Source organism: Triticum aestivum, chromosome 2D, assembly GCF_018294505.1.
Source record: "Triticum aestivum cultivar Chinese Spring chromosome 2D, IWGSC CS RefSeq v2.1, whole genome shotgun sequence".
Lineage (NCBI taxonomy): Eukaryota > Viridiplantae > Streptophyta > Magnoliopsida > Poales > Poaceae > Triticum > Triticum aestivum.
Window position 1 is genome coordinate 603,556,799 of NC_057799.1, and position 23,253 is coordinate 603,580,051.

Genomic DNA, 23,253 nt, shown 5'->3' on the forward strand with positions numbered 1-23,253 from the left:
AGTATGGTTATTACGCCATCCTTGTATAGACTACAATGTTATAGGAGCCGGTAAGAGCAAAAGTTGAATAGCGTGGATAAATCAGTACCAATGCATGAGGACCAGAGCAGGTGGCCCCAGATTTTGCGGGAATGTGTTTATTTTCTTCTTTCCAGCTCACCTTCTGACCTGAGATTCAATCTGTTTTCCCGTTTCAGCTGGGCTCTAGATCCAAAGGGCGCTGCCTCTTACAGCAGCTGGACATCTATCAAGAGGTATGGCTGACGCAACCTGAATTTTCCTTTTCGCTGTCATGTTCATTCGTTTCAGATTCAATTTGATATGTGATCTGTTCATTTGCAGGGTGCTGGATTGGCAGTCCTCCAGAGTTGCTGGGAAGAAGAAGATGGGTAAGCTCCTCTTTTCAGATATGGAAATGATAAATCATATAACTGTTTGCAGATATATTTCAGTTCACCCGTTACAGATTCTGATATATTTTTCTGTATGTGAGATATAACCATATTCTTATTTCACTACTAATATTACTGCCTAATTCTACATATCAGTTGTATCGCGCTACTCTGTTAATACTCTAGATTCTGGAGGACCTTCTGCTTTTAGGTTATTGTTATCTTCCAGCCTTTATCATACATTCTTCTTATCCAATTGTATTGATACCAAAAATAATTGAGAAAGCATGAAATGGAATATATTGTTTTTGATGGACTGAACCATAAGGGGAGTATTTTCTGATGGAACATGTGCTTTATCTTAGTGTCAACCATCAAAGATTTATTGCGACGGATAGAGAAGAAAAGGCATGCCATAATATCGTAAGCCTGATGTAAACACAGATATGGTTCTGTTTCAGCTTCTGTAAACGCTTTGAACTCCAAAACTCTGCTACCTCTGAGTGACTATACACATGTATACATTCAGTAGAAAACTCTGCTACCTCTGAGTTATATTGATAATGCGTGTAATTGGTAGTAGCTCTGCCTAGGGTGGTTGGCTTGCTACTGACTGGGGGCAGCAACAGTGTGCATTCGTGCTAGCTCTTCCTCCCCCAATTACAGTGGTTGAAATTGGGGGAACCTGGGCTGCTTTTGCTGTTGGTTGGGAGGACGAGCTGCACCGCGCATTCGTGTTACCCCCCAACCCCCCACCCCCACCCCCATTATTTTTGTGGTTGAGCTGGGGGACCAGACAGTGGTTTGTGTTCTGCTTTTAGATCCTGGGTACCAATGTATTTATATTTAGTATATTAAAATTGAGTGTCACCTTCTCAAGTTAAATTGTTATTACTTTTAGGCACCTCCTTCGCCCAGCCGCTCCTTTGGGATCCTGCTGCAGTCCTCGCCGCCACCTTCTCCCAGCTGGCCGCCTCCTTTCTTGCAGCTTGACATAAAGATTAGCATGTGTGTGTGTCCTGCAGCTCGAGAGGGACAAAATAGGAGGTCACCATGAAATGTCGAAAGAGAAAGAGAGGCCGTAAGAGTGGATCATTCATTTGTCATTGGTTTCTCATCACTTATTCAATACTTTCTTTGTTGCTATCTTCTGATGATATACTGACTTGCTATATCTATATTCTCAATATGTAAATACGCAAGGGAGTGGATACCAGTATATTACTCTTTCCGTCCATATAATCAGATGGTTGTCTGTCAATTTTATAAAATTCTTTGGATTTGCTCAATATGTGGCATGTACCTAGGACCATTCACTCCAATGTGGTATGAGAACATTTATTTTCTAATTGTTCTTGGTTTGATGTCAAGGCGTACTCATTCTTGAAATCTATGTGGCTTTTTCAGAAACACTATGTTCCAAGAAGTTTATTCAAGAGAGCTGGGCATATAGGTCCGTCATGACTGGCAATGCCCTACAGGTCCGTCTCCGTCTCAATCTTGATCTCCTTGTGGACTGAAAGCTGATGCCATGTCTTTTATGTGATTTGATGCCTCTGGTTCTTCCATGATATATTCTATTTGCTGTCTTGAAGGATGGCTTGGTTGATGCAATCCGTGTATCCCTCACGGATCCACTTGGAACTCATGCTGCAGACCATCAATTAGGTGTGGTATCTAACTATCAATTCATTAAGAATATGGCACATGAAAGAAAGTATATCCAAAGGATTCAAACAACAAAAATTCTGGACGTACACAACTGAATATGTTGAATGTTGTCTAGACATCACAAATGTCCAAATATGTCCCAAATCTACCACAATAGCTGGTTCATCCGAGAAGTAGCACCATTTTGCAGATTTGAACAAAACTAGAAGCGCATACACTCTCCAAGCCAAAACGTAACCAGAACAGTTCTGTCGGAGAAACTCCAAGAAACGTCCTTTCTTCCTAGCATCCCACACACGTATTATATGATATGTATTCTGCAAAGTAAAGAATAATAGTCATAAGGATAGATGCACAGCATGTGGAACCATCAGAAGTAACATCAGGTTGTCACCAAACAGAAATGACATAACCAACCAAACTACAAACACACAGAACAGAAACTAGAACATGATACAAGAAACTCACTTTCATATTTTTATCAAGATAGGAAGTTACTGGAGTTCCATCATGCTTCTCCTCAGGGATAAGCTTCCCACCAACCACAATCTCTGGCCTAATATTGCACTTCTTGTTGCTCTCCAATGAGTGAGGAGAAATAGATAGATGATACTGATGAAGTTGACCGTAAAGATTCTCAAACTGTTGTTGAGTTGCATTTGCTGGCAGATAGTCCTTTGAAAGATAATCTTCAATAAACTTTTCTCGATTCAATCCAGCTGGAGCAGTCACCCAATCAGGAGGTCTCTTTTCTGCATTGTATCCATAAGGAAACACGGGTATGTCCTGATCATAGGCGAGTGCAATAACATCAGGAATTTTCAAAAGCACACAACAAAGACACAATTGAATTTTCAAAAGCACGCAACAAAGACACAATCTTAAATTTAGATTACTTCACATGATGACTGCACCAAGTGCGCCACTTTTTCCCTAGCCAAAGCCTTCGCAGCTTCCTTTGCCTTGTCTGCTTTTTCTTTGAGATACTAGGAAACAAATATACAACAAAGATTAGCAGGTTTTACACACACATTCAACAATTTGAAATAACAACAATGAACCAAGATATATGACGAACCTCAGGTTTCTTTTTGGGCCGGCCCATTGAAGCAAGATACTAGCTAGAACACCTGCCAAGCAAAACAGAGAAGAAAACTAATGAGATATTTTCATAGATGGAGCTGCAAGGAATAAAGAGGGACAGCTTTAAGGAACATCTTGTAAAATAGGATCACAATAAGTTAATTTCTTTTCTAAATGTTCATTTTTACTTCGCTATGATTTTCTTTTAGAAATATAACATACAAAATATAGATCTGAAAGAGTTAACATGAATTGATTCTAAAAAAGTCAAGCCTATTAAAGATGAGCCCTAAAGGAGGACAGGAGGAGGCAGGGGAGGGCCTCCCACAGACGGCACAGTGCCTACTTAGTGCTTTTTTTCGCATGCATCCAGCGAGGAACAAGGAAGAGCTAGTCACCTTTAAAATCAAACTCAGAAGCAAAGGAACAGAGGGCTGCAGAAGACAATCCCGTCACCTGCCTGCTGCTTGCTTGGCCTGCATCAAAACCAAACAGAGATGAAAGCTAATGAGATGCTGCAAGGAATAATGTTTAAGGGAACATGTTGTAACATAGAATCATCTCAAACTCAAAGAAAAGAAAATCTCCATCATAAAGATGGAGAGGAAGGGATCCACAATGCAGCAATCAAGAAGATGGAGAAGGGAAGGGACCTCAGGTTTCTTTTTGGAACAATTTGAAATAAAACAATGAAACAAGATATATGAAGAACCTCAGGTTTCTTTTTGGGACGGCCCATTTAAGCAAGCTACTAGCTAGAACACCTGCCAAGCAAAACAGAGAAAAAAGCTAATGAGATGTTTTCTTGCAGACGCACTCTGGAAAAGGAAATGCCTGCAAGCAATGAGCTTACCATCACTTTCTGGTTTCCTTGCAGACGCACTTTGGAGATAAATCTTGAAGATGGTCCAGCAACCCAAACGCTTCAGAGACCAACCCAAAAGCTTCAGAGACGCATTCAAATACTAACTATAGATATGACATAGTCAAGGGGACAAGAAAATAGCTTTGGCTTCAAGCAGAGGTTGCTACAAAGCACAGGATAAAACAGAAGCACAGGAATTAAACAATACCATCAGTTGGAAATGGAGGTGAAAATGTTATCAAATCAAACACTTGAATGAATAGAGGCTTTTTCTAAATGTATATATCCATCCAATAATTTGAGATAATTTTTAACACTAGTGTAATGTAGAAACATGACATTCTATAATGGGGCAGATGGAGTATCAAATTCAAGTTGCAGTCCCCAAACAACACTTTTGTAGTTAAATCTTGAAGATGGTCGAGCAACCCAAACGCTTAGAGACCAACCTAAAAGCTTCAGAGACGCATTCAATGCTGACTATAGATATGAAATAGTTAACATGAACTGATTCTAAAGAAGTCAAGCCTATTAAAGATTGCGTATAGATCAGCCTCGCAGGAAGACAGGAGGCAGCAGGGGAGGGCCAAGCTAGATCTCCCGCAGCCAGAGCAGTGCCTACTTAATGCTGGAGCTCACCTTGAGAATCAAACTTAGAAGCGGGGAGGGGGTGTTGGATGCCCTACTTCATCTTGGTGCTTCGCTTGTACTAGTAGCAGGCGGGAGGGCTGCTGCAACGGAGAAGGGGGGGCAGGCACGGTCAGATTTGATTGGATCCACAATGCAGGAAGGGATCCACAATGCAGCAAGATGAAAGAAAATAAAATCCCAATCAAGAAGATGGAGAGGAAGGGAAGGGACGGACCTGCTGCTTGGCTTGACTTGGCTTGGGGAGGAAGAACCGCTCAGCTGGAGCGTCGGCGGCGAGGGGACAGCAACACGGATATCACGGCGCCCAGCGTTTTATACCGAGCGACTAGGGTTACTTAGTGGACCAGGCTTGTGGTGCTCCATCCCATTCGCGTACTCTTACGTGGGCTCGGCGGGCCATAGTCCAGTAGTTGGCGGGCCTTAGCCTGCCCACGCATCCGGCTTGGGGTGCTCCATCCCCATTCACGTAATTGCGTGGGCTCGGCGGGCCGTAGTCCAGCAGTTGGCGGGCCTTAGCCTGCCCACGCATCCGGCTTGGGGTGCTCCATCCCCATTCACGTAATTGCGTGGGCTCGGCGGGCCGTAGTCCAGCAGTTGGCGGGCCTTAGCCTGCCGACGCACCCTCCTCCATCCATCCAACGAACAAGAAGAGGATCGATGGCGTCGTGCCGGTGCCGGTGCCGGTGCCACCAGGAAGGACACTGCTGGCTTGAAGAACTTCCCCTGACACAGCGTGGCCCAATGGAGAAGGGGACGTACGCGCCGGCTCTCGGTTGATGACGCGGGTCTCCGGCAACCGGCGAAGGACGGAAGGTGTCGATCGGCTCATACCAGCGAGCGAGAGCGAGAGCGATTCGATCTGATCTGATTTCAGGAGGAGGAGAGGGCAAAGTGATTAGGTTATGTTGATGAAACGAAGGGTGGGTGCTTATATAGCCCAGGCGCGCCTGGTGGAGGTGGGGGGCATTAATTACGTTCGGGCCCGCCTACCGTGTCGTGTCGCATTCTTGGGTACTCACGCGACAAAAGCATGAATGTGCCCGCCAAGCGGCAGCAATAATCGAGGCTCGCATGGAAAGCGATGCGTCACTTAAAGCGACGCGTCACTTACCGAGGAATTGAATTAAATTCCTTGCTGAAATGGAGTCCTTGCTGAGCGTGCACGCCATACATAGGGGATTTATTTTTCTATCCTACGCACGTACGTACCACACAGGCACAGCTCAGGCTCAGCAGAGTTTTGTTTTGCACGCCCGTAAACCAAAATCAAAAGCATACTATGACAAGGCGGGGCGATGTATGTGTCCAACAAAACTCTGCTGAGCCTGAGCTGTGCCTGTGTGGTACGTACGTGCGTAGGATAGAAAAATAAATCCCCTATGTATGGCGTGCACGCTCAGCAAGGACTCCATTTCAGCAAGGAATTTAATTCAATTCCTCGGTAAGTGACGCGTCGCTTTAAGTGACGCATCGCTTTCCATGCGAGCCTCGATTATTGCTGCCGCTTGGCGGGCACATTCATGCTTTTGTCGCGCGAGTACCCAAGAATGCGACACGACACGGTAGGCGGGCCCGAACGTAATTAATGCCCCCCACCTCCACCAGGCGCGCCTGGGCTATATAAGCACCCACCCTTCGTTTCATCAACATAACCTAATCACTTTGCCCTCTCCTCCTCCTGAAATCAGATCAGATCGAATCGCTCTCGCTCTCGCTCGCTGGTATGAGCCGATCGACACCTTCCGTCCTTCGCCGGTTGCCGGAGACCCGCGTCATCAACCGAGAGCCGGCGCGTACGTCCCCTTCTCCATTGGGCCACGCTGTGTCAGGGGAAGTTCTTCAAGCCAGCAGTGTCCTTCCTGGTGGCACCGGCACCGGCACCGGCACGACGCCATCGATCCTCTTCTTGTTCGTTGGATGGATGGAGGAGGGTGCGTCGGCAGGCTAAGGCCCGCCAACTGCTGGACTACGGCCCGCCGAGCCCACGCAATTACGTGAATGGGGATGGAGCACCCCAAGCCGGATGCGTGGGCAGGCTAAGGCCCGCCAACTGCTGGACTACGGCCCGCCGAGCCCACGCAATTACGTGAATGGGGATGGAGCACCCCAAGCCGGATGCGTGGGCAGGCTAAGGCCCGCCAACTACTGGACTATGGCCCGCCGAGCCCACGTAAGAGTACGCGAATGGGATGGAGCACCACAAGCCTGGTCCACTAAGTAACCCTAGTCGCTCGGTATAAAACGCTGGGCGCCGTGATATCCGTGTTGCTGTCCCCTCGCCGCCGACGCTCCAGCTGAGCGGTTCTTCCTCCCCAAGCCAAGTCAAGCCAAGCAGCAGGTCCGTCCCTTCCCTTCCTCTCCATCTTCTTGATTGGGATTTTATTTTCTTTCATCTTGCTGCATTGTGGATCCCTTCCTGCATTGTGGATCCAATCAAATCTGACCGTGCCTGCCCCCCCTTCTCCGTTGCAGCAGCCCTCCCGCCTGCTACTAGTACAAGCGAAGCACCAAGATGAAGTAGGGCATCCAACACCCCCTCCCCGCTTCTAAGTTTGATTCTCAAGGTGAGCTCCAGCATTAAGTAGGCACTGCTCTGGCTGCGGGAGATCTAGCTTGGCCCTCCCCTGCTGCCTCCTGTCTTCCTGCGAGGCTGATCTATACGCAATCTTTAATAGGCTTGACTTCTTTAGAATCAGTTCATGTTAACTATTTCATATCTATAGTCAGCATTGAATGCGTCTCTGAAGCTTTTAGGTTGGTCTCTAAGCGTTTGGGTTGCTCGACCATCTTCAAGATTTAACTACAAAAGTGTTGTTTGGGGACTGCAACTTGAATTTGATACTCCATCTGCCCCATTATAGAATGTCATGTTTCTACATTACACTAGTGTTAAAAATTATCTCAAATTATTGGATGGATATATACATTTAGAAAAAGCCTCTATTCATTCAAGTGTTTGATTTGATAACATTTTCACCTCCATTTCCAACTGATGGTATTGTTTAATTCCTGTGCTTCTGTTTTATCCTGTGCTTTGTAGCAACCTCTGCTTGAAGCCAAAGCTATTTTCTTGTCCCCTTGACTATGTCATATCTATAGTTAGTATTTGAATGCGTCTCTGAAGCTTTTGGGTTGGTCTCTGAAGCGTTTGGGTTGCTGGACCATCTTCAAGATTTATCTCCAAAGTGCGTCTGCAAGGAAACCAGAAAGTGATGGTAAGCTCATTGCTTGCAGGCATTTCCTTTTCCAGAGTGCGTCTGCAAGAAAACATCTCATTAGCTTTTTTCTCTGTTTTGCTTGGCAGGTGTTCTAGCTAGTAGCTTGCTTAAATGGGCCGTCCCAAAAAGAAACCTGAGGTTCTTCATATATCTTGTTTCATTGTTTTATTTCAAATTGTTCCAAAAAGAAACCTGAGGTCCCTTCCCTTCTCCATCTTCTTGATTGCTGCATTGTGGATCCCTTCCTCTCCATCTTTATGATGGAGATTTTCTTTTCTTTGAGTTTGAGATGATTCTATGTTACAACATGTTCCCTTAAACATTATTCCTTGCAGCATCTCATTAGCTTTCATCTCTGTTTGGTTTTGATGCAGGCCAAGCAAGCAGCAGGCAGGTGACGGGATTGTCTTCTGCAGCCCTCTGTTCCTTTGCTTCTGAGTTTGATTTTAAAGGTGACTAGCTCTTCCTTGTTCCTCGCTGGATGCATGCGAAAAAAAGCACTAAGTAGGCACTGTGCCGTCTGTGGGAGGCCCTCCCCTGCCTCCTCCTGTCCTCCTTTAGGGCTCATCTTTAATAGGCTTGACTTTTTTAGAATCAATTCATGTTAACTCTTTCAGATCTATATTTTGTATGTTATATTTCTAAAAGAAAATCATAGCGAAGTAAAAATGAACATTTAGAAAAGAAATTAACTTATTGTGATCCTATTTTACAAGATGTTCCTTAAAGCTGTCCCTCTTTATTCCTTGCAGCTCCATCTATGAAAATATCTCATTAGTTTTCTTCTCTGTTTTGCTTGGCAGGTGTTCTAGCTAGTATCTTGCTTCAATGGGCCGGCCCAAAAAGAAACCTGAGGTTCGTCATATATCTTGGTTCATTGTTGTTATTTCAAATTGTTGAATGTGTGTGTAAAACCTGCTAATCTTTGTTGTATATTTGTTTCCTAGTATCTCAAAGAAAAAGCAGACAAGGCAAAGGAAGCTGCGAAGGCTTTGGCTAGGGAAAAAGTGGCGCACTTGGTGCAGTCATCATGTGAAGTAATCTAAATTTAAGATTGTGTCTTTGTTGCGTGCTTTTGAAAATTCAATTGTGTCTTTGTTGTGTGCTTTTGAAAATTCCTGATGTTATTGCACTCGCCTATGATCAGGACATACCCGTGTTTCCTTATGGATACAATGCAGAAAAGAGACCTCCTGATTGGGTGACTGCTCCAGCTGGATTGAATCGAGAAAAGTTTATTGAAGATTATCTTTCAAAGGACTATCTGCCAGCAAATGCAACTCAACAACAGTTTGAGAATCTTTACGGTCAACTTCATCAGTATCATCTATCTATTTCTCCTCACTCATTGGAGAGCAACAAGAAGTGCAATATTAGGCCAGAGATTGTGGTTGGTGGGAAGCTTATCCCTGAGGAGAAGCATGATGGAACTCCAGTAACTTCCTATCTTGATAAAAATATGAAAGTGAGTTTCTTGTATCATGTTCTAGTTTCTGTTCTGTGTGTTTGTAGTTTGGTTGGTTATGTCATTTCTGTTTGGTGACAACCTGATGTTACTTCTGATGGTTCCACATGCTGTGCATCTATCCTTATGACTATTATTCTTTACTTTGCAGAATACATATCATATAATACGTGTGTGGGATGCTAGGAAGAAAGGACGTTTCTTGGAGTTTCTCCGACAGAACTGTTCTGGTTACGTTTTGGCTTGGAGAGTGTATGCGCTTCTAGTTTTGTTCAAATCTGCAAAATGGTGCTACTTCTCGGATGAACCAGCTATTGTGGTAGATTTGGGACATATTTGGACATTTGTGATGTCTAGACAACATTCAACATATTCAGTTGTGTACGTCCAGAATTTTTTTTGTTTGAATCCTTTGGATATACTTTCTTTCATGTGCCATATTCTTAATGAATTGATAGTTTGATACTATTGCTAAAGGAAAGTAAAGATAGTGGTTTGTGTTGCAAAAAGCTAGTTCAAGGTCATATTTAAGTAAACCATGCACAATGCATAGGACTACCCCCCCCCCCCCCCCCATTTTCAAATTTTAAATTTGAAATACTTTAATTAATTTTTAGTCCTTTTAATTGACATAGATACAAATACTCTACTAGGATGATGCACAAGAAAAGGTCAGGATAGCTCAGTTGGTAGAGCAGAGGACTGAAAATCCTCGTGTCACCAGTTCAAATCTGGTTCCTGGCAGAGAAAAAAAAAGATCCACCGAATAGGTATTGATCCAAATGCACAAATCTTTTACTGAAATCAGGGAGAACCAACACAGGGGCCTCAATTAAAGCTTGCTTGAGAACATCAAAGGATTGCTTTGGCTTGTCCACACAAATGGTACTCCTTTCTTTAACAAGTTCGTGAGAGGTTTTGGGTTTGGCTGCAGGGAACATACAAAATTTGGAAGTGATTCAATGGAGGCGGGGGTTGATGTTCTCGATGCTGTTTATCAGAATGCTATTACCATGGATGAGGATACCATGGAACCGGATGAAGAATCTGTGGCAGCCGTCCACTTCTTTCTTTTACTCTTGGGTGAAGCGCCGCGGTCTGAAGTTTTCAAGACAATCATCTTTAGCACCATCACAACAAAGAAAGTTAAGCAATGTCAATCAACCGGTCTTGTCTATGACTCGCTTGCTAAAAATTGGAATAAGTTGTGCAAATGTGTGTGCCATCTACGGCTGATGGTAATAGAGGCTCTCATGGAAGCAAACTTAAGGGTTGAGAGACCAAATGTCATCAAACCGGCTGAACCTCATCACACTTTGGTTGATTTGTTTAAAGAAATGACAATACACAAACGAAAGGCCCAGTACAAGTGTAGCTCAATTGCAATGGATGACAAACTCCGGCAAGTATATGGATTATTGAAGGAAAGAGGTGCTGATGGCAAGTATGTTTACAGCGAAAGTGCCTACAAAAACATCATGAAGTGCTTGTCTTTGATACGGTACTCATCTGTGGTGATTGGGCTTATGGTCAGAGAGAAGCCATATACTTATCCCATGTTCCTTATTGACACTAATGACACGTCTGTGAAGTATGTTGCTGATGAACTCTTGTTTTGGGATAAGTATAAATCTTTCGAAAAAGATCACAAGGCAGCTTTTGAGTCAAAAGATCGTGTTGAATGTGAGGTAATGTTGAACACATTGTACTTTACTGTTGATGTCTTTTCAATCTATGAACTTGTGTCTTTTTGAAAACTTGCAGTGCCAATATTCACTTGTTATGAGATTTCTTCCTGATACAACTCCGTTTCTACGGCGGTGGGGTTATTCAGCATCGTTAAGCATTGAAGAAATTAACTTGTGGTGTGACACGTTTAAATCGAAGACTCCCAGGTAAATTTTATAATATGTTGTGAAAATGTTTGTTTGTGCGTTGAATGACTGTTACTCTAGCTGATGTTGAATTGTTTGGTATTAGCAGCATGGGTGAAGTACCAGCCGGAAAGTTTGTTATTCGTGAGTGGAGGAAGGTGAATTTAGAACTGGAAACCAAGTTAAAGGCTCTGATTGTCTTCATTGGAGAAAATTATCTGGGTGACTGAGGTAATTGTTGTCATTTCCTATCAGTTTGGTTGTATGTTGAGCAACTTGGTTACATTTTAGAATTTTTCCTTGAGTGAATATTTTTTTTGCTTTGGTGTGCTTAGAAGTATGGAGATATGTATTCTAGGGATCTGTTATTTGTTACCTCATCAAATTTGTGTTTTCTCAGGTCAAATTTGTGTTTTTTCAGGTTAGCGCAAGCTAGAGACTCCTGCGATGCGAGCTCTTGATGGACAGTGTTGTGTGTGTCGGTTGGCTTATTTTGCTCTTGTTTTGGTACCAGTCCTGTTTTGGAACCACAGACAAGAATGAAGAATTGGCCTGCCTGCTGCTAGCGGGGGCTGTCGTGTGGTTGTTTTTTGCTGTCTGCTTGCTTGCTTGCATTTGTAAGCAGAAGAATGGACTCATGTTGTCCTGCTGCTGCCACCTGTGGCATTTTTTGCTCTCTGTTGTCTAACTCGAGTAAGGAGCATGCATGCTGTTGTCTCTGGTTACAATGCTCCTTCTCTTTTTTAGTGGGATTTGCGCTGGTGCATTTTCTGTAGTTTAGTTTAGATAGCAGAAGAGTAGAGTTGATGCTGAAATCGACAGTGATCCTGAAAGATTATTCTTTTGGTGATTTGTTTTACGGTCGTGGGGCTAACGCTTGCTTGTAATTCGGGTTCGTATGTTTGGTCGGTGGGATTGCATTCCTTTTTCTTAAGAGTATGGATCGAAAGTGCTTGTTTCGACTTGGTCCTCTTGGATCAGCTGTGGCATAAGAGTAGGCCGTACTCGGAGCCAGCAAGGATGCCGACGCCCGACGCTGTGGCAGCACTTGCCATTGCCTGCCCAAGATGCAAGTAGATCTCTCAGCCCCCAGGGCGCCAAGTTGGGTACATTAGCTAACCAAAATCTCATCAAATAATGGCTTGTTAAAGTCAAACTATGCTTCTTGAGTAGATCACTTTGTAAAGTAATAGTCATGAAACCACCCACCAGGGAGTGAGGCCATTTGGAGGCCGCGCGACCTGCAGGCCTTTATCTAGGCCATGTGTTGAGACGATGTGATGTGTGCACCCTGTATTTGCAATGCATGTACGCTAGCTATTAACTGGTAATACACAGGTGCTAGATTTGTACATGGGCCTCCGTTTGGGTGGAGATCTCAAGACGTGATGTGCCTCCTGGCCAGATTTGAATTTTCCACATACGGCGACAGGGCCTGGCTGATGTGTCATTAAATTAAATTTTCCACATTTGCTTGGAGGCGATGCACAGGTTTACCTTTTCCCAGTCGTCCACTTCCTCTGGCACACTACACTGGAGCGATGGAATAGAATTCTTCAGGAGTGTCAAAATTTATACTTGTTCTAATATTGGGATTGGGTAGGGTGTGTGGGGAATCTCAGCTAGTGTGATGCTATGATCCCCCAAAACGGTTTTTGCTACCAATCTTCGTACAACTTAACACGGTGCTAGTTAGAAAATAAAAATAAAATCAGTGATGAGCAAGGTGCGTGTAAATTATTTTAAAATAAAATATGACCACACCAGGTAGAGTGCATCTTATTTTAGCTGGTTAAAAAAAATGATGTAAAACATAAAAATAGAATAATTATTTTTCCGTCTTCATCTGATAAAACTGCTACCATAAAAAAATGGTAGGGTGCATCTTAATTTAAATGATCAGGACAATGGAGTATTATTTTTGATTGGCTGAAAAACTGAAGAGCATCGATAGTTGATCAGTTTTCAGTCTTTGCTAGAGGACTGACAATAAAATATGATTCCGTGTGTGTGATTTATCTCATGCCCTTGCGAGTATAATTTATGGTAATTTCTTGGAATTTTCACATCTGCAAAACTCTAGTTAGTGGAATGCCATGAGGTCGATGTGAGGTGTGATTATGGTATGGCATCGAGGAACCAAATTAGGATATATGGTTCAATTGGTAATGGAATTATTCACGCGCGCGCGTGGGTGTGTGTGTGTGTGTGGGTGTGTGTGTGTGTGTGTGGGGGGGGGGGGGGGGGTTAATAATAAACCGCTAGTAAAAAGACAAACTACGAACGCAATTTTTTCGCTGGGGCAGTTTTGTTCATACTGTGTGAAAAATTGATCATAGATTGAACGAGTTGTAGTATCTATGCAGGGTTTTTTTTGCGAAAAAACTTCCAATCTATTTATCTTCAATCATGGCAGTACAACGAACAACAGAAATAAAAATTACATCCAGATTCGTAGACCATCTAGCGACAACTACGAGCACCGAAGTGAGCCGAAGGCGCGCCGCCGTCATCGCCCCTCCATCACCGGAGCCGGACACAACTTGTTGTAGTAGACAGTTGGGAAGTCGTCATGCTAAGGCTCCATAGGACCAGCACCCCAGAACAGCAACTGCCGCTGATGAAAAATAACGTAGATCGGAAGGATCCAAACCGAAGACGCACGAACGCAGACGAACAATGACGAGATCCGAGCAAATCCACCAAAGATAGATCTGCCGGAGACACACCTCCACACGCCCACCAACGATGCTAGACGCACCGCCGGAACGCGGGCTAAGTGGGGAGACATTTGTTCCATCTTCAGGGAGCCGCCGCCGTCTCGCCTTCCTGAGTAGGACACAAACCCTAACAAGATTGAAAAAAACTTTAACGGAGCCCTCCCGCCGGCCCTTGCCAGGATCCACCGCGCCTCCATGGCCCTAGGGCCACCGGAGACGAGGCGGACCTGCGCCGGGGCCGGTGAGAGGCACGAATCCTAACTTTCGTTCTTGAAGAAGGAGGAGGCGGCGGAGCCCTGGCTCTAGGTAGATGGCCGACATATACTTATTTCTGTATCACACGAGGGGTGGCTGATTGTTACTCCCTTTTGTCCGAAAAAACTTGTCCCAAACTTGTCGCTCAAAGGGACAAACTTTTTCGGACGAAGGGAGTACGTGTTAAAAATATTATAGAGTGAAAGTAAAAGAGACACATGAAGAGTCCAAATGATCAATTAGTTCCATTGCAACGTGGGAGACCCACTTATATACATGGTAAAGGGGTGTGTTGGGGAGACACCTCTTCCCCAACAGACACCTCCTGGGAGGCATCCCTCCCATACAATTGATCACATATTTTTATTTCTCAACACTCCCCCTTGATCAATTCGTCATATGTATATTGCAAACTGAAAACTCCTCCAAAAACCCTGTGGGAAAAATTGAGGAGAAACCTTATAATAATGTGCCATCGAAAACTCCTTTAAAACCAAGTGAGAAAAATATAAGGAGAAACCAATATGGCACATATCCGCACTTGTAGTTATATTATTGTCTCGTTAAAAACCTTATATGAGAAACATCATGGAAAACTCATAAAGGGAAAAAGAGTACAATATGAGTGATCTCAAGATCACCAACGGGTTATAACTTGGGATTTTACTCCCCCTGAAATTTGCAAACCTCAAGAATATCTCATACCAATTCCACGAACCTAGTTCTGGAATATAAATATTGATAGAGACATTGTGAATATCACAATAATTTGTTTGCATACTATCCTCTTACATTTTTGTAATTCACAAGGATAAATATAACCCATAAGCAATACAAGTGACATTATCTTGGTAGATAATGATAATTCCACATGATTTCACATGTGGCCAATCATTCTATGAAGTCATCCACATTTTCTGATGCTTCAAATGATATAGAATGATCACTGGAAGGATTCGCTTAGAGTCTATTCTGAATACTTTCTTCAAAGTACTCTTCCAGCAAACCCAGTCTTTGATATGACATTGTGGGATCAAATAATTAGCCACTATCAATATATCAAACCATGGTCCCATCTTGATTTTTCGAATGAAATTGATCAAGACCCTCCGTGCCTTGGATATATCCCAGGATATTCCTTACACAAACCTTATACCTTTCAGAGAATTGCACTCTCAATAAATTGCCAAAAACTATAGTGTCAGGCCTGACATATTTTGCAAGATATATGAGTGCTTCGATGGTATTTAGATATGGCAATTCATGCTCCTCTATCACATCACCATCTACCCTATGTCTCAAGGATCTATATCCCATATTAGGTATAACATGACCATATGTGTCTTTGATATAATATATCCATATTGGACCTCTCCAATACTTTCGGATATATGAAGACTGATATCTTAGGGGAATATGCTCAAGTCATAAGCTTAGCATAATTTGGTTTAACCCAAATATCCGTCTTAACATGATTGTGTGTATTTCATGTCTTATATAGACTTTGATGATAAGATCATCGACACCACAAATTAAGGTGATGTACAATCCAACCCAGGATTTCTTCATGAATACACGTCAACAATCATTAGTATGAGAGTAATCCTTGTCAAGGAATAACTCACTTAGTCGGTTGCACCACACAATTCTCTGACTACTTCAAGTCATAGAATGACTTCAGAAGTTCCACACATGCATGTTGCGATTTACCTTTGGATTCAGAATATTAAGTCATTCAATGACTTCAATATATACATCCAAACTAATTGACCCATGGGAGTATGTAGACATTACATACATCAACCGTGTGGATCTATACTGCCATTAACATTCAGTATCGAAACATAATTCCACTCATACCAAGAAGGTATGTTATATCGTAACCGATGTCGGGTCTCTGCGAAAAACCCTTGTGCTACAAGCCTCGCTTTCTCACCACCTCATTTATTTTTGTTTCCAAACAAAAATTCACTTCTCTTCCCTCTGGAAGATACTTATGAGGAGCAGGTTTTACAATGGTAAATACCTCTCTTTTGATGAGCGAGTGCCAATCTTCCTTAATTGCTTCCTTTCATTTGAACCAATATAAGTGCAACAACACTCTCCATGGATTTGGTTCAGGGCCCAAAAGGATTCTAGCAATTCTCGAAAGAATTTTATGTCGACATATGTAGACTTTCTCATATATGATTCTCATGAATCAATATCATTGTGGAATTCTTATTACGCCTCTTAACTCCTTGTGATTTCCCACAACAACGGAGTCAAGGTGTTTCGATGTCCCAACACATAAAAATGTGTGCACATATGTGTTGGACTTTGGATGCCGCGCATCCCTCAGGTGTCATTCAACCAGAGGTTGAATCATATTTACTGATCGAGGGGTCAATCTCCTCTGTTTTCGCCGAAACATATGAGAACTTAATCTCATGCGACCAGAATTATCCCCCTCTTGCTCTCATCTAGGGAGACGAGTGGTTTATTAGGTACCTCCACTCGTTCTGGTACTTGACCATAGTGACAACTTTGTCATCAGTAGATATACTTGGCAGATTATTTGCAATATGCTGCAAATTTTTCATAACTTGAACCTGCATTTCAGATTCTTAAGTACGTGGACAAAATGTCTATGACATTTCTTATCCATTTCCTGGCATTCTTTATGGTACTCATCTCCCCCTAATGCCAGAAAATGTTCTTATTGCAAAAGCAATCAGCGTATGGGCTGCAAATAACTCCCCTATAAGGGTTAAGGTATTCGGCGGATTAACGAACATACCACAGTTATTCCTCACATAGATCCCAACCATATGTGAAGGCCCATGATGTACGCTGGGGTGGTGATATCGGTATACAACCGAATTACCGCAGATGGGAAATACTTCACTTATTTCCACGTACAAACTGCAAGGGGGTGCAGTATCATTTGATCTCATTTAGATCAAATATGCGGAGTGTGAGACCGCATGTTACCATCAACAAAATGTTGGTAAATCACAATTCTGCAACATTGGCTATGCAATATTGAATCTCTTTCATAAGAGATCAAGCCAAACCATTCTGGTTATGTACTATATACTGAATATAACCATTGAATGCTCGTGAATCAAGTTCAACGACATTTCTATTCCAATGGAATTATCCCACATGAGGATAATTTGCTCCAAATTCGTCAATTTGAGCAATTAATTCAGTAAACACATGGTTTTGTGTGAATGATACACATCTAAGACCATGTTCTAGATGCATCTATGAACACCATGAAGTACCAACATAACCCAGATAATGGTTGAATAATCCAAACATATTCTTGAATGCAATCAAGAGTATTGGCTGGCTCATTTCAAATTTTAAGGTGAGAGTGCCTTAAAATTAATTCCCCAATGTCACATGCAGTGCACAAAACAATCTGATGATTGTTGGGAATATTGCAACTTGTCAAGTTGGAGCCAACAGAATTGTCAATAATTTCTCTAATCGTCCAATATCATAATGACAAAGGAGGAAAAATTATTATATATGCAACAAGATTGAGTATAAACTAATTCATACACTCAATTATCTCAACTATCATGTCCGAGGGACAAGATGTTGCAATTTATACTATATGTAGTAGTACAATTATAGGCCAATGATATTTAAGGATAACTAGGAGACTACACGAGATCTCCAGAATATCTTTGGAATATCATTCCACAAGCATATCATCAATATAGAGGAGTCTATTCCCCTTTTGTCATGCCAGAATGTTCTCTGGTTGTTTCCTTTTGAAGTAGAACTTCAAACTTATCCCATTAAAATCATTTGCCTCCAGTGAGCCGGTGGTATGATTCAACCCAATACTTGACCGATTGGTAATCATTAGTACGACATTTCGTAAAACCACCATTTTGACAAACTTGAAAGTTGTCATTATGATCATTTAAATTAAATGATCCATTCCCTTTTGAGATATACACTCAATTTCTGCTTGTCATTTTTTTCTCTTCACTTTACATTCAACTCCTCGTGGTTCTCTAACCACTATTGCTTAGTACTAAGAGTACTAGCGTGAATTTCAGGCATTGCAACCTGAAACAAAGATGATATTTCTGTTTACCATCCTAGGAGAATGTAAAGTGCAGTAAGGACTTATAGTCAGATATGTATCTGAAGCCGCCTTATCACATAATCTCAACTTAGTGTTGATTTATAGACAGCAGAATAATAAGCCTCAACAGACTTGAAGTCCTTAATACGAATGAATAATCATTCGTGTGATGCTTATAACAATATATCTCGCCTCAGTGAAGCCTTAGAGGGAAAATGGATATTCGTTATCCATTACATACTAAGTTTATAAACCGAGTCATAGCGATGTCACATAAACACTACTGGAATCCACTTATTTGCCGTCTGCCACCTCTTTGCCGTCCACTGGCTGACGGCAAAGAAGGTCTTTGCCGTCAGCCACAAGAAAACAGACGGCAAAGATGTGGCTGATGGCAAACGAAGTCTTTGCCATCAGCCAGTTCTTTGTCGTCCGCTGACTGACGGCAAAGAATCTTTGCCGTCCGCTAGCAGACGGCAAAGAGGTGGGTGGGTCCAGTTATTGTTTAACCAACTCAAGCCCACCGGCCCCACCTCTTTGCCGTCCACAAGCGGACGGCAAAGAAACTTTGCCGACCGTTGGCTGACGGCAAAGAGGCGGCTACGTTAACGGCCGTCCCGCCCCGTCTCTTCTCCCCACTCTCTCATTCGTCCCCACCCACACCCGCGCCGCCGCCGCCGACCCCGTCTGTCGTAGCCGGCTGCCCCGCCGCCCTACACCCCTCCCCTGCGACCCCCGACCTCCACCGCACCCCCGCCGCCCCTTCCACTTCACCCCGCCCCTACCGCCCCTCCCCTCCGTCACCATCACCCACCCACACCGGCCCGCGCCGCCGCCGTCGACCCCGTCAGGCGTAGCCTGCCGCCCTGCATCCCTCCACGACCTCCACCGCGGCCCCGCCGCCTCTTTCACGTCGGGAAGCCGCGCCGCGGCTGTCCCCGCCCCGTCCCGACGCGGCCGTCCGGCCTCCCCCTCCACCGGGTCGCCGCCTCCTCCAGCGGCCGCCGCAGCCGTCCGGCCTCCCCCTCCACCGGGTCGCCGCCTCCTCCAGCGGCCGCCGCAGCCGTCCGGCTTCCCCCTCCACCAAGTGAGCTCCTCTTCCCCTTTTTTTGTTTAATTAGTTTCTTTTTGTTTATTTTAGTTTAGTTTCTGTTTTAGTTATAGTTATAGTTATAGTTTAGTTTATTTTAGATTAGTTTTAGTTTTATTTTAGTTTTAGTTTAGTTTATTTTAGATTAGTTTTAGTTTTAGTTTATTTTAGATTAGTTTTAGTTTTAGTTTATTTTAGATTAGTTTTAGTTTTAGTTTAGAAGAAGAAGTAGAAGGAGGAGGGAGGAACAGGAGGAGGGAGAAGAAGAAAGAAGAAAAGAAGAAGAAGAGGAAGAAGAAGAAGAGGAGGAGGAGAAAGAAGAAGAAGAAGAAGAAGAAGAGGAGGAGGAGGAGGAGGAGGAGGAGAGGAGGAGAAAGAAGAAGAAGAAGAAGAAGAAGAAGAAGAGGAGGAGGAGGAGGAGGAGGAGGAGGAGGAGGAGGAGGAGAAAGAAGAAGAAGAAGAAGAAGAAGAAGAAGAAGAAGAAGAAGAAGAAGAAGAAGAAGAAGAAGAAGAAGAAGAAAAGAAGTAGAAGACGGGGGATGAGAAGAAGTAGAAGAATGAGAAGAAGTAGAAGTAGTAGAAGAATGAGAAGACCCCCTGACCCCCCAACCCCGACACCACACCCCGACACCCGACCCCGACTCCACCCCGACACTCGACCCCCTAACCCCCTGACCCCGACACGACACCCTGACCCCCCGACCCCAAAACAGCACCCCGACCCCGACACGGCACCCCGACCCCTGACACCTCCCGAAAAGGTGTTCTTTGGCCTTGCAGAGGCTGATGGGGTCATATATTTGTGAATTATTAGTTAGGTCATATATTTTTCGATTTTGTTATGAAAACATCATATATAATTGTGTTGATCAGGTAGATTTAAATGTGCAGTTGTTTCATCGCTGCGAGGTTTGGTGGTCGACAACCTCGCCGTGCGTTTGACGAGCTCTGCCCCTTCGTTCGTGGGTGAGCACAAATGACATGTCCTCCTCCCCCGTTAATTATTTGCTCTGTTCCGGTGTTCGTGCCGATGAAACTTGATAGCTAGCTATATATGTGTCTTGAATCATCAGTATGCGTAACCAATATGTGTCTCCCGTTCGAAAGCGTCATAGTTATAAATATGCATGCATTTGCATATTTATAACCTTGATTCTTTCGAATTGTCCAACGCTATCCATGGACAGCCCGAGTATGTTTAGATTGGGTTCGTTTTTGAAGGAAATATGCCCTAGAGGCAATAATAAAGTATTAGATATTTCCTTATATCATGATAAATGTTTATTATTCATGCTAGAATTGTATTAACCGGAAACATAATACATGTGTGAATACGGGATGATGTAGAGACCGAGACTTTAGAGTCATCTAGTTCAATTGTATTGTGACTAATGAGTTAGTTGCGGGATGATGTATTACGGAACGAGTAAAGAGACTTGCCGGTAACGAGATTGAACTAGGTATCGAGATACCGACGATCAAATCTCGGGCAAGTAACATACCGGTGACAAAGGGAACAACGTATGTTGTTATGCGGTCTGACCGATAAAGATCTTCGTAGAATATGTGGGAGCCAATATGGGCATCCAGGTCCCGCTATTGGTTATTGACCGGAGACGTGTCTCGGTCATGTCTACATAGTTCTCGAACCCGTAGGGTCCGCACGCTTAACGTTACGATGACAGCTTTATTGAGTTTTGATGTACCGAAGGAGTTCGGAGTCCCGGATGAGATCGGGGACATGACGAGGAGTCTCGAAATGGCCGAGTAAAGATCGATATATTGGACGACTATATTCGGACTTCGGAAAGGTTCCGAGCGATTCGGGTATTTTTCGGAGTACCGGAGAGTTACGGGAATACGTATTGGGCCTTATTGGGCCATACGGGAAAGAAGGAAAAGGGCCTCAAGGGTGGCCGCACCCCTCCCCTTGGTCTGGTCCGAATTGGACTAGGGAAGGGGGGCGCCCCCTTCCTTCCTTCTCTTTTTCCCTTCCTCTTTTCCTATTCCATATGGGAGGTGGAATCCTACTAGGACTAGGGAGTCCTAGTAGGACTCCACACTTGGTGCGCCCCCTCCTAGGGCCGGCCTCCTCCTCCCTTGCTCCTTTATATACGGGGGCAGGGGGGCACCCCAGAGACACAACAATTGATCCTTGAGATCTCTTAGCCGTGTGCGGTGCCCCCCTCCACCAAATTACACCTCGATAATACCGTTGCGGAGCTTAGGCGAAGCCCTGCGTCGGTAGAACATCATCATCGTTACCACGCCGTCATGCTGACGAAACTCTCCCTCAACACTCGGCTGGATCGGAGTTCGAGGGACGTCATCGAGCTGAACGTGTGTAGAACTCGGAGGTGCCGTGCGTTCGGTACTTGATCGGTCGGATCATGAAGACGTACGACTACATCAACCGCGTTGTGATAACGCTTCCGCTGTCGGTCTACGAGGGTACGTGGACAACACTCTCCCCTCTCATTGCTATGCATCACCATGATCTTGCGTGTGCGTAGGAATTTTTTTTGAAATTACTACGTTCCCCAACAGTGGCATCCGAGCCTGGTTTTATGCGTTGATGCTATGCACGAGTAGAACACAAGTGAGTTGTGGACGATATAAGTCATACTGCTTACCAGCATGTCATACTTTGGTTCAGCGGTATTGTGAGATGAAGCGGCCCGGACCGACATTACGCGTACGCTTACGCGAGACTGGTTTCACCGTTCGGAGCACTCGTTGCTTAAAGGTGACTGGCGGGTGTCTGTCTCTCTCACTTTAGTTGAACCGAGTGTGGCTACGCCCGGTCCTTGCGAAGGTTAAAACAGCACCAACTTGACAAACTATCGTTGTGGTTTTGATGCGTAGGTAAGAACGGTTCTTGCTAAACCCGTAGCAGCCACGTAAAACTTGCAACAACAAAGTAGAGGACGTCTAACTTGTTTTTGCAGGGCATGTTGTGATGTGATATGGTCAAGACATGATGTGATATAATTTGTTGTATGAGATGATCATGTTTTGTAACCGAGTTATCGGCAACTGGCAGGAGCCATATGGTTGTCGCTTTATTGTATGAGATGCAATCACCATGTAATAGTTTTACTTTATCACTAAGCGGTAGCGATAGTCGTAAAAGCAATTAGTTGGCGAGACGACAACGATACTACCATGGAGATCAAGGTGTCGCGCCGGTGACGATGGTGATCATGACGATGCTTCGGAGATGGAGATCACAAGCACGGTGCTTCGGAGATGGAGATCACAAGCACAAGATGATGATGGCCATATCATATCACTTATATTGATTGCATGTGATGTTAATCCTTTATGCATCTTATCTTGCTTTGTTTGACGGTAGCATTATAAGATGATCCTTCACTAAATTATCAAAGTATAAGTGTTCTCCCTGAGTATGCACCGTTGCGAAAGTTCTTCGTGCTGAGACACCACGTGATGATCGGGTGTGATAGGCTCTACGTTCAAATACAACGGGTGCAAAACAGTTGCACACGCGGAATACTCAGGTTAAACTTGACGAGCCTAGCATATAACAGATATGGCCTCGGAACACGGAGACCGAAAGGTCGAGCGTGAATCATATAGTAGATATGATCAACAAAGTGATGTTCACCGTTAAAACTACTCCATCTCACGTGATGATCGGACATGGTTTAGGTTATATGGATCACGTGATCACTTAGCGGATTAGAGGGATGTCTATCTAAGTGGGAGTTCTTAAGTAATATGATTAATTGAACTTAAATTTATCATGAACTTAGTCCTGATAGTATTTTGCAAATTATGTTGTAGATCAATAGCTCGCGTTGTTGCTTCCCTGTTTTTATTTTTGATATGTTCCTAGAGAAAATTATGTTGAAAGAT

The 23,253-nt window shown here is 43.8% G+C and overlaps 2 protein-coding genes and 1 non-coding gene across 5 annotated transcripts; 2 read left to right on the forward strand and 1 right to left on the reverse strand.

Moving 5' to 3' along the window:
* Positions 1 to 1,385: 1,385 nt before the first annotated feature.
* Positions 1,386 to 5,520, reverse strand: LOC123050327 (uncharacterized). 2 transcript variants are annotated; one of them, XM_044473138.1, is made up of 9 exons: positions 4,877 to 5,520; positions 4,651 to 4,742; positions 4,000 to 4,069; positions 3,859 to 3,910; positions 3,545 to 3,622; positions 3,142 to 3,193; positions 2,960 to 3,049; positions 2,532 to 2,849; positions 1,386 to 2,380 (listed from the first exon to the last, which is right to left on the reverse strand). In XM_044473138.1, the coding sequence occupies exons 6-9, from the start codon at positions 3,166 to 3,168 to the stop codon at positions 2,057 to 2,059; spliced, it is 759 nt and encodes a 252-aa protein (XP_044329073.1). In that variant the 5' UTR covers positions 3,169 to 3,193; positions 3,545 to 3,622; positions 3,859 to 3,910; positions 4,000 to 4,069; positions 4,651 to 4,742; positions 4,877 to 5,520; the 3' UTR covers positions 1,386 to 2,056. The 2 variants fall into 2 exon arrangements, with proteins under 2 accessions (XP_044329073.1, XP_044329074.1); XM_044473139.1 differs by having other exon boundaries at positions 3,545 to 3,910.
* Positions 5,521 to 6,356: 836 nt separating this feature from the next.
* Positions 6,357 to 12,105, forward strand: LOC123050328 (uncharacterized). 2 transcript variants are annotated; one of them, XM_044473141.1, is made up of 13 exons: positions 6,357 to 7,000; positions 7,135 to 7,226; positions 7,808 to 7,877; positions 7,967 to 8,018; positions 8,255 to 8,332; positions 8,684 to 8,735; positions 8,828 to 8,917; positions 9,028 to 9,345; positions 9,497 to 9,726; positions 10,280 to 11,033; positions 11,110 to 11,240; positions 11,329 to 11,450; positions 11,641 to 12,105. In XM_044473141.1, exons 6-12 carry the CDS (start codon positions 8,709 to 8,711, stop codon positions 11,447 to 11,449), a joined length of 1,671 nt encoding a protein of 556 aa, XP_044329076.1. In that variant the 5' UTR covers positions 6,357 to 7,000; positions 7,135 to 7,226; positions 7,808 to 7,877; positions 7,967 to 8,018; positions 8,255 to 8,332; positions 8,684 to 8,708; the 3' UTR covers position 11,450; positions 11,641 to 12,105. The 2 variants fall into 2 exon arrangements, with proteins under 2 accessions (XP_044329076.1, XP_044329077.1); XM_044473142.1 differs by having other exon boundaries at positions 7,135 to 7,877.
* TRNAF-GAA (transfer RNA phenylalanine (anticodon GAA)) lies at positions 10,017 to 10,089 on the forward strand. Its single transcript has one exon. It is a non-coding gene; the product is annotated as a tRNA-Phe (tRNA).
* Positions 12,106 to 23,253: the final 11,148 nt, after the last annotated feature.

Excerpts from the sequence above, each read along its gene's own strand:
- LOC123050327 (XM_044473138.1), bottom strand. The coding sequence starts at position 3,168 with ATGGGCCGGCCCAAAAAGAAACCTGAG. Across the intron at positions 3,050-3,141 it reads GGCCCAAAAAGAAACCTGAG|TATCTCAAAGAAAAAGCAGA; the intron begins GTTCGTCATATA and ends TTTGTTTCCTAG. Across the intron at positions 2,850-2,959 it reads TGGTGCAGTCATCATGTGAA|GACATACCCGTGTTTCCTTA; the intron begins GTAATCTAAATT and ends GCCTATGATCAG.
- LOC123050328 (XM_044473142.1), top strand. The coding sequence starts at position 8,709 with ATGGGCCGGCCCAAAAAGAAACCTGAG. Across the intron at positions 8,736-8,827 it reads GGCCCAAAAAGAAACCTGAG|TATCTCAAAGAAAAAGCAGA; the intron begins GTTCGTCATATA and ends TTTGTTTCCTAG. Across the intron at positions 8,918-9,027 it reads TGGTGCAGTCATCATGTGAA|GACATACCCGTGTTTCCTTA; the intron begins GTAATCTAAATT and ends GCCTATGATCAG.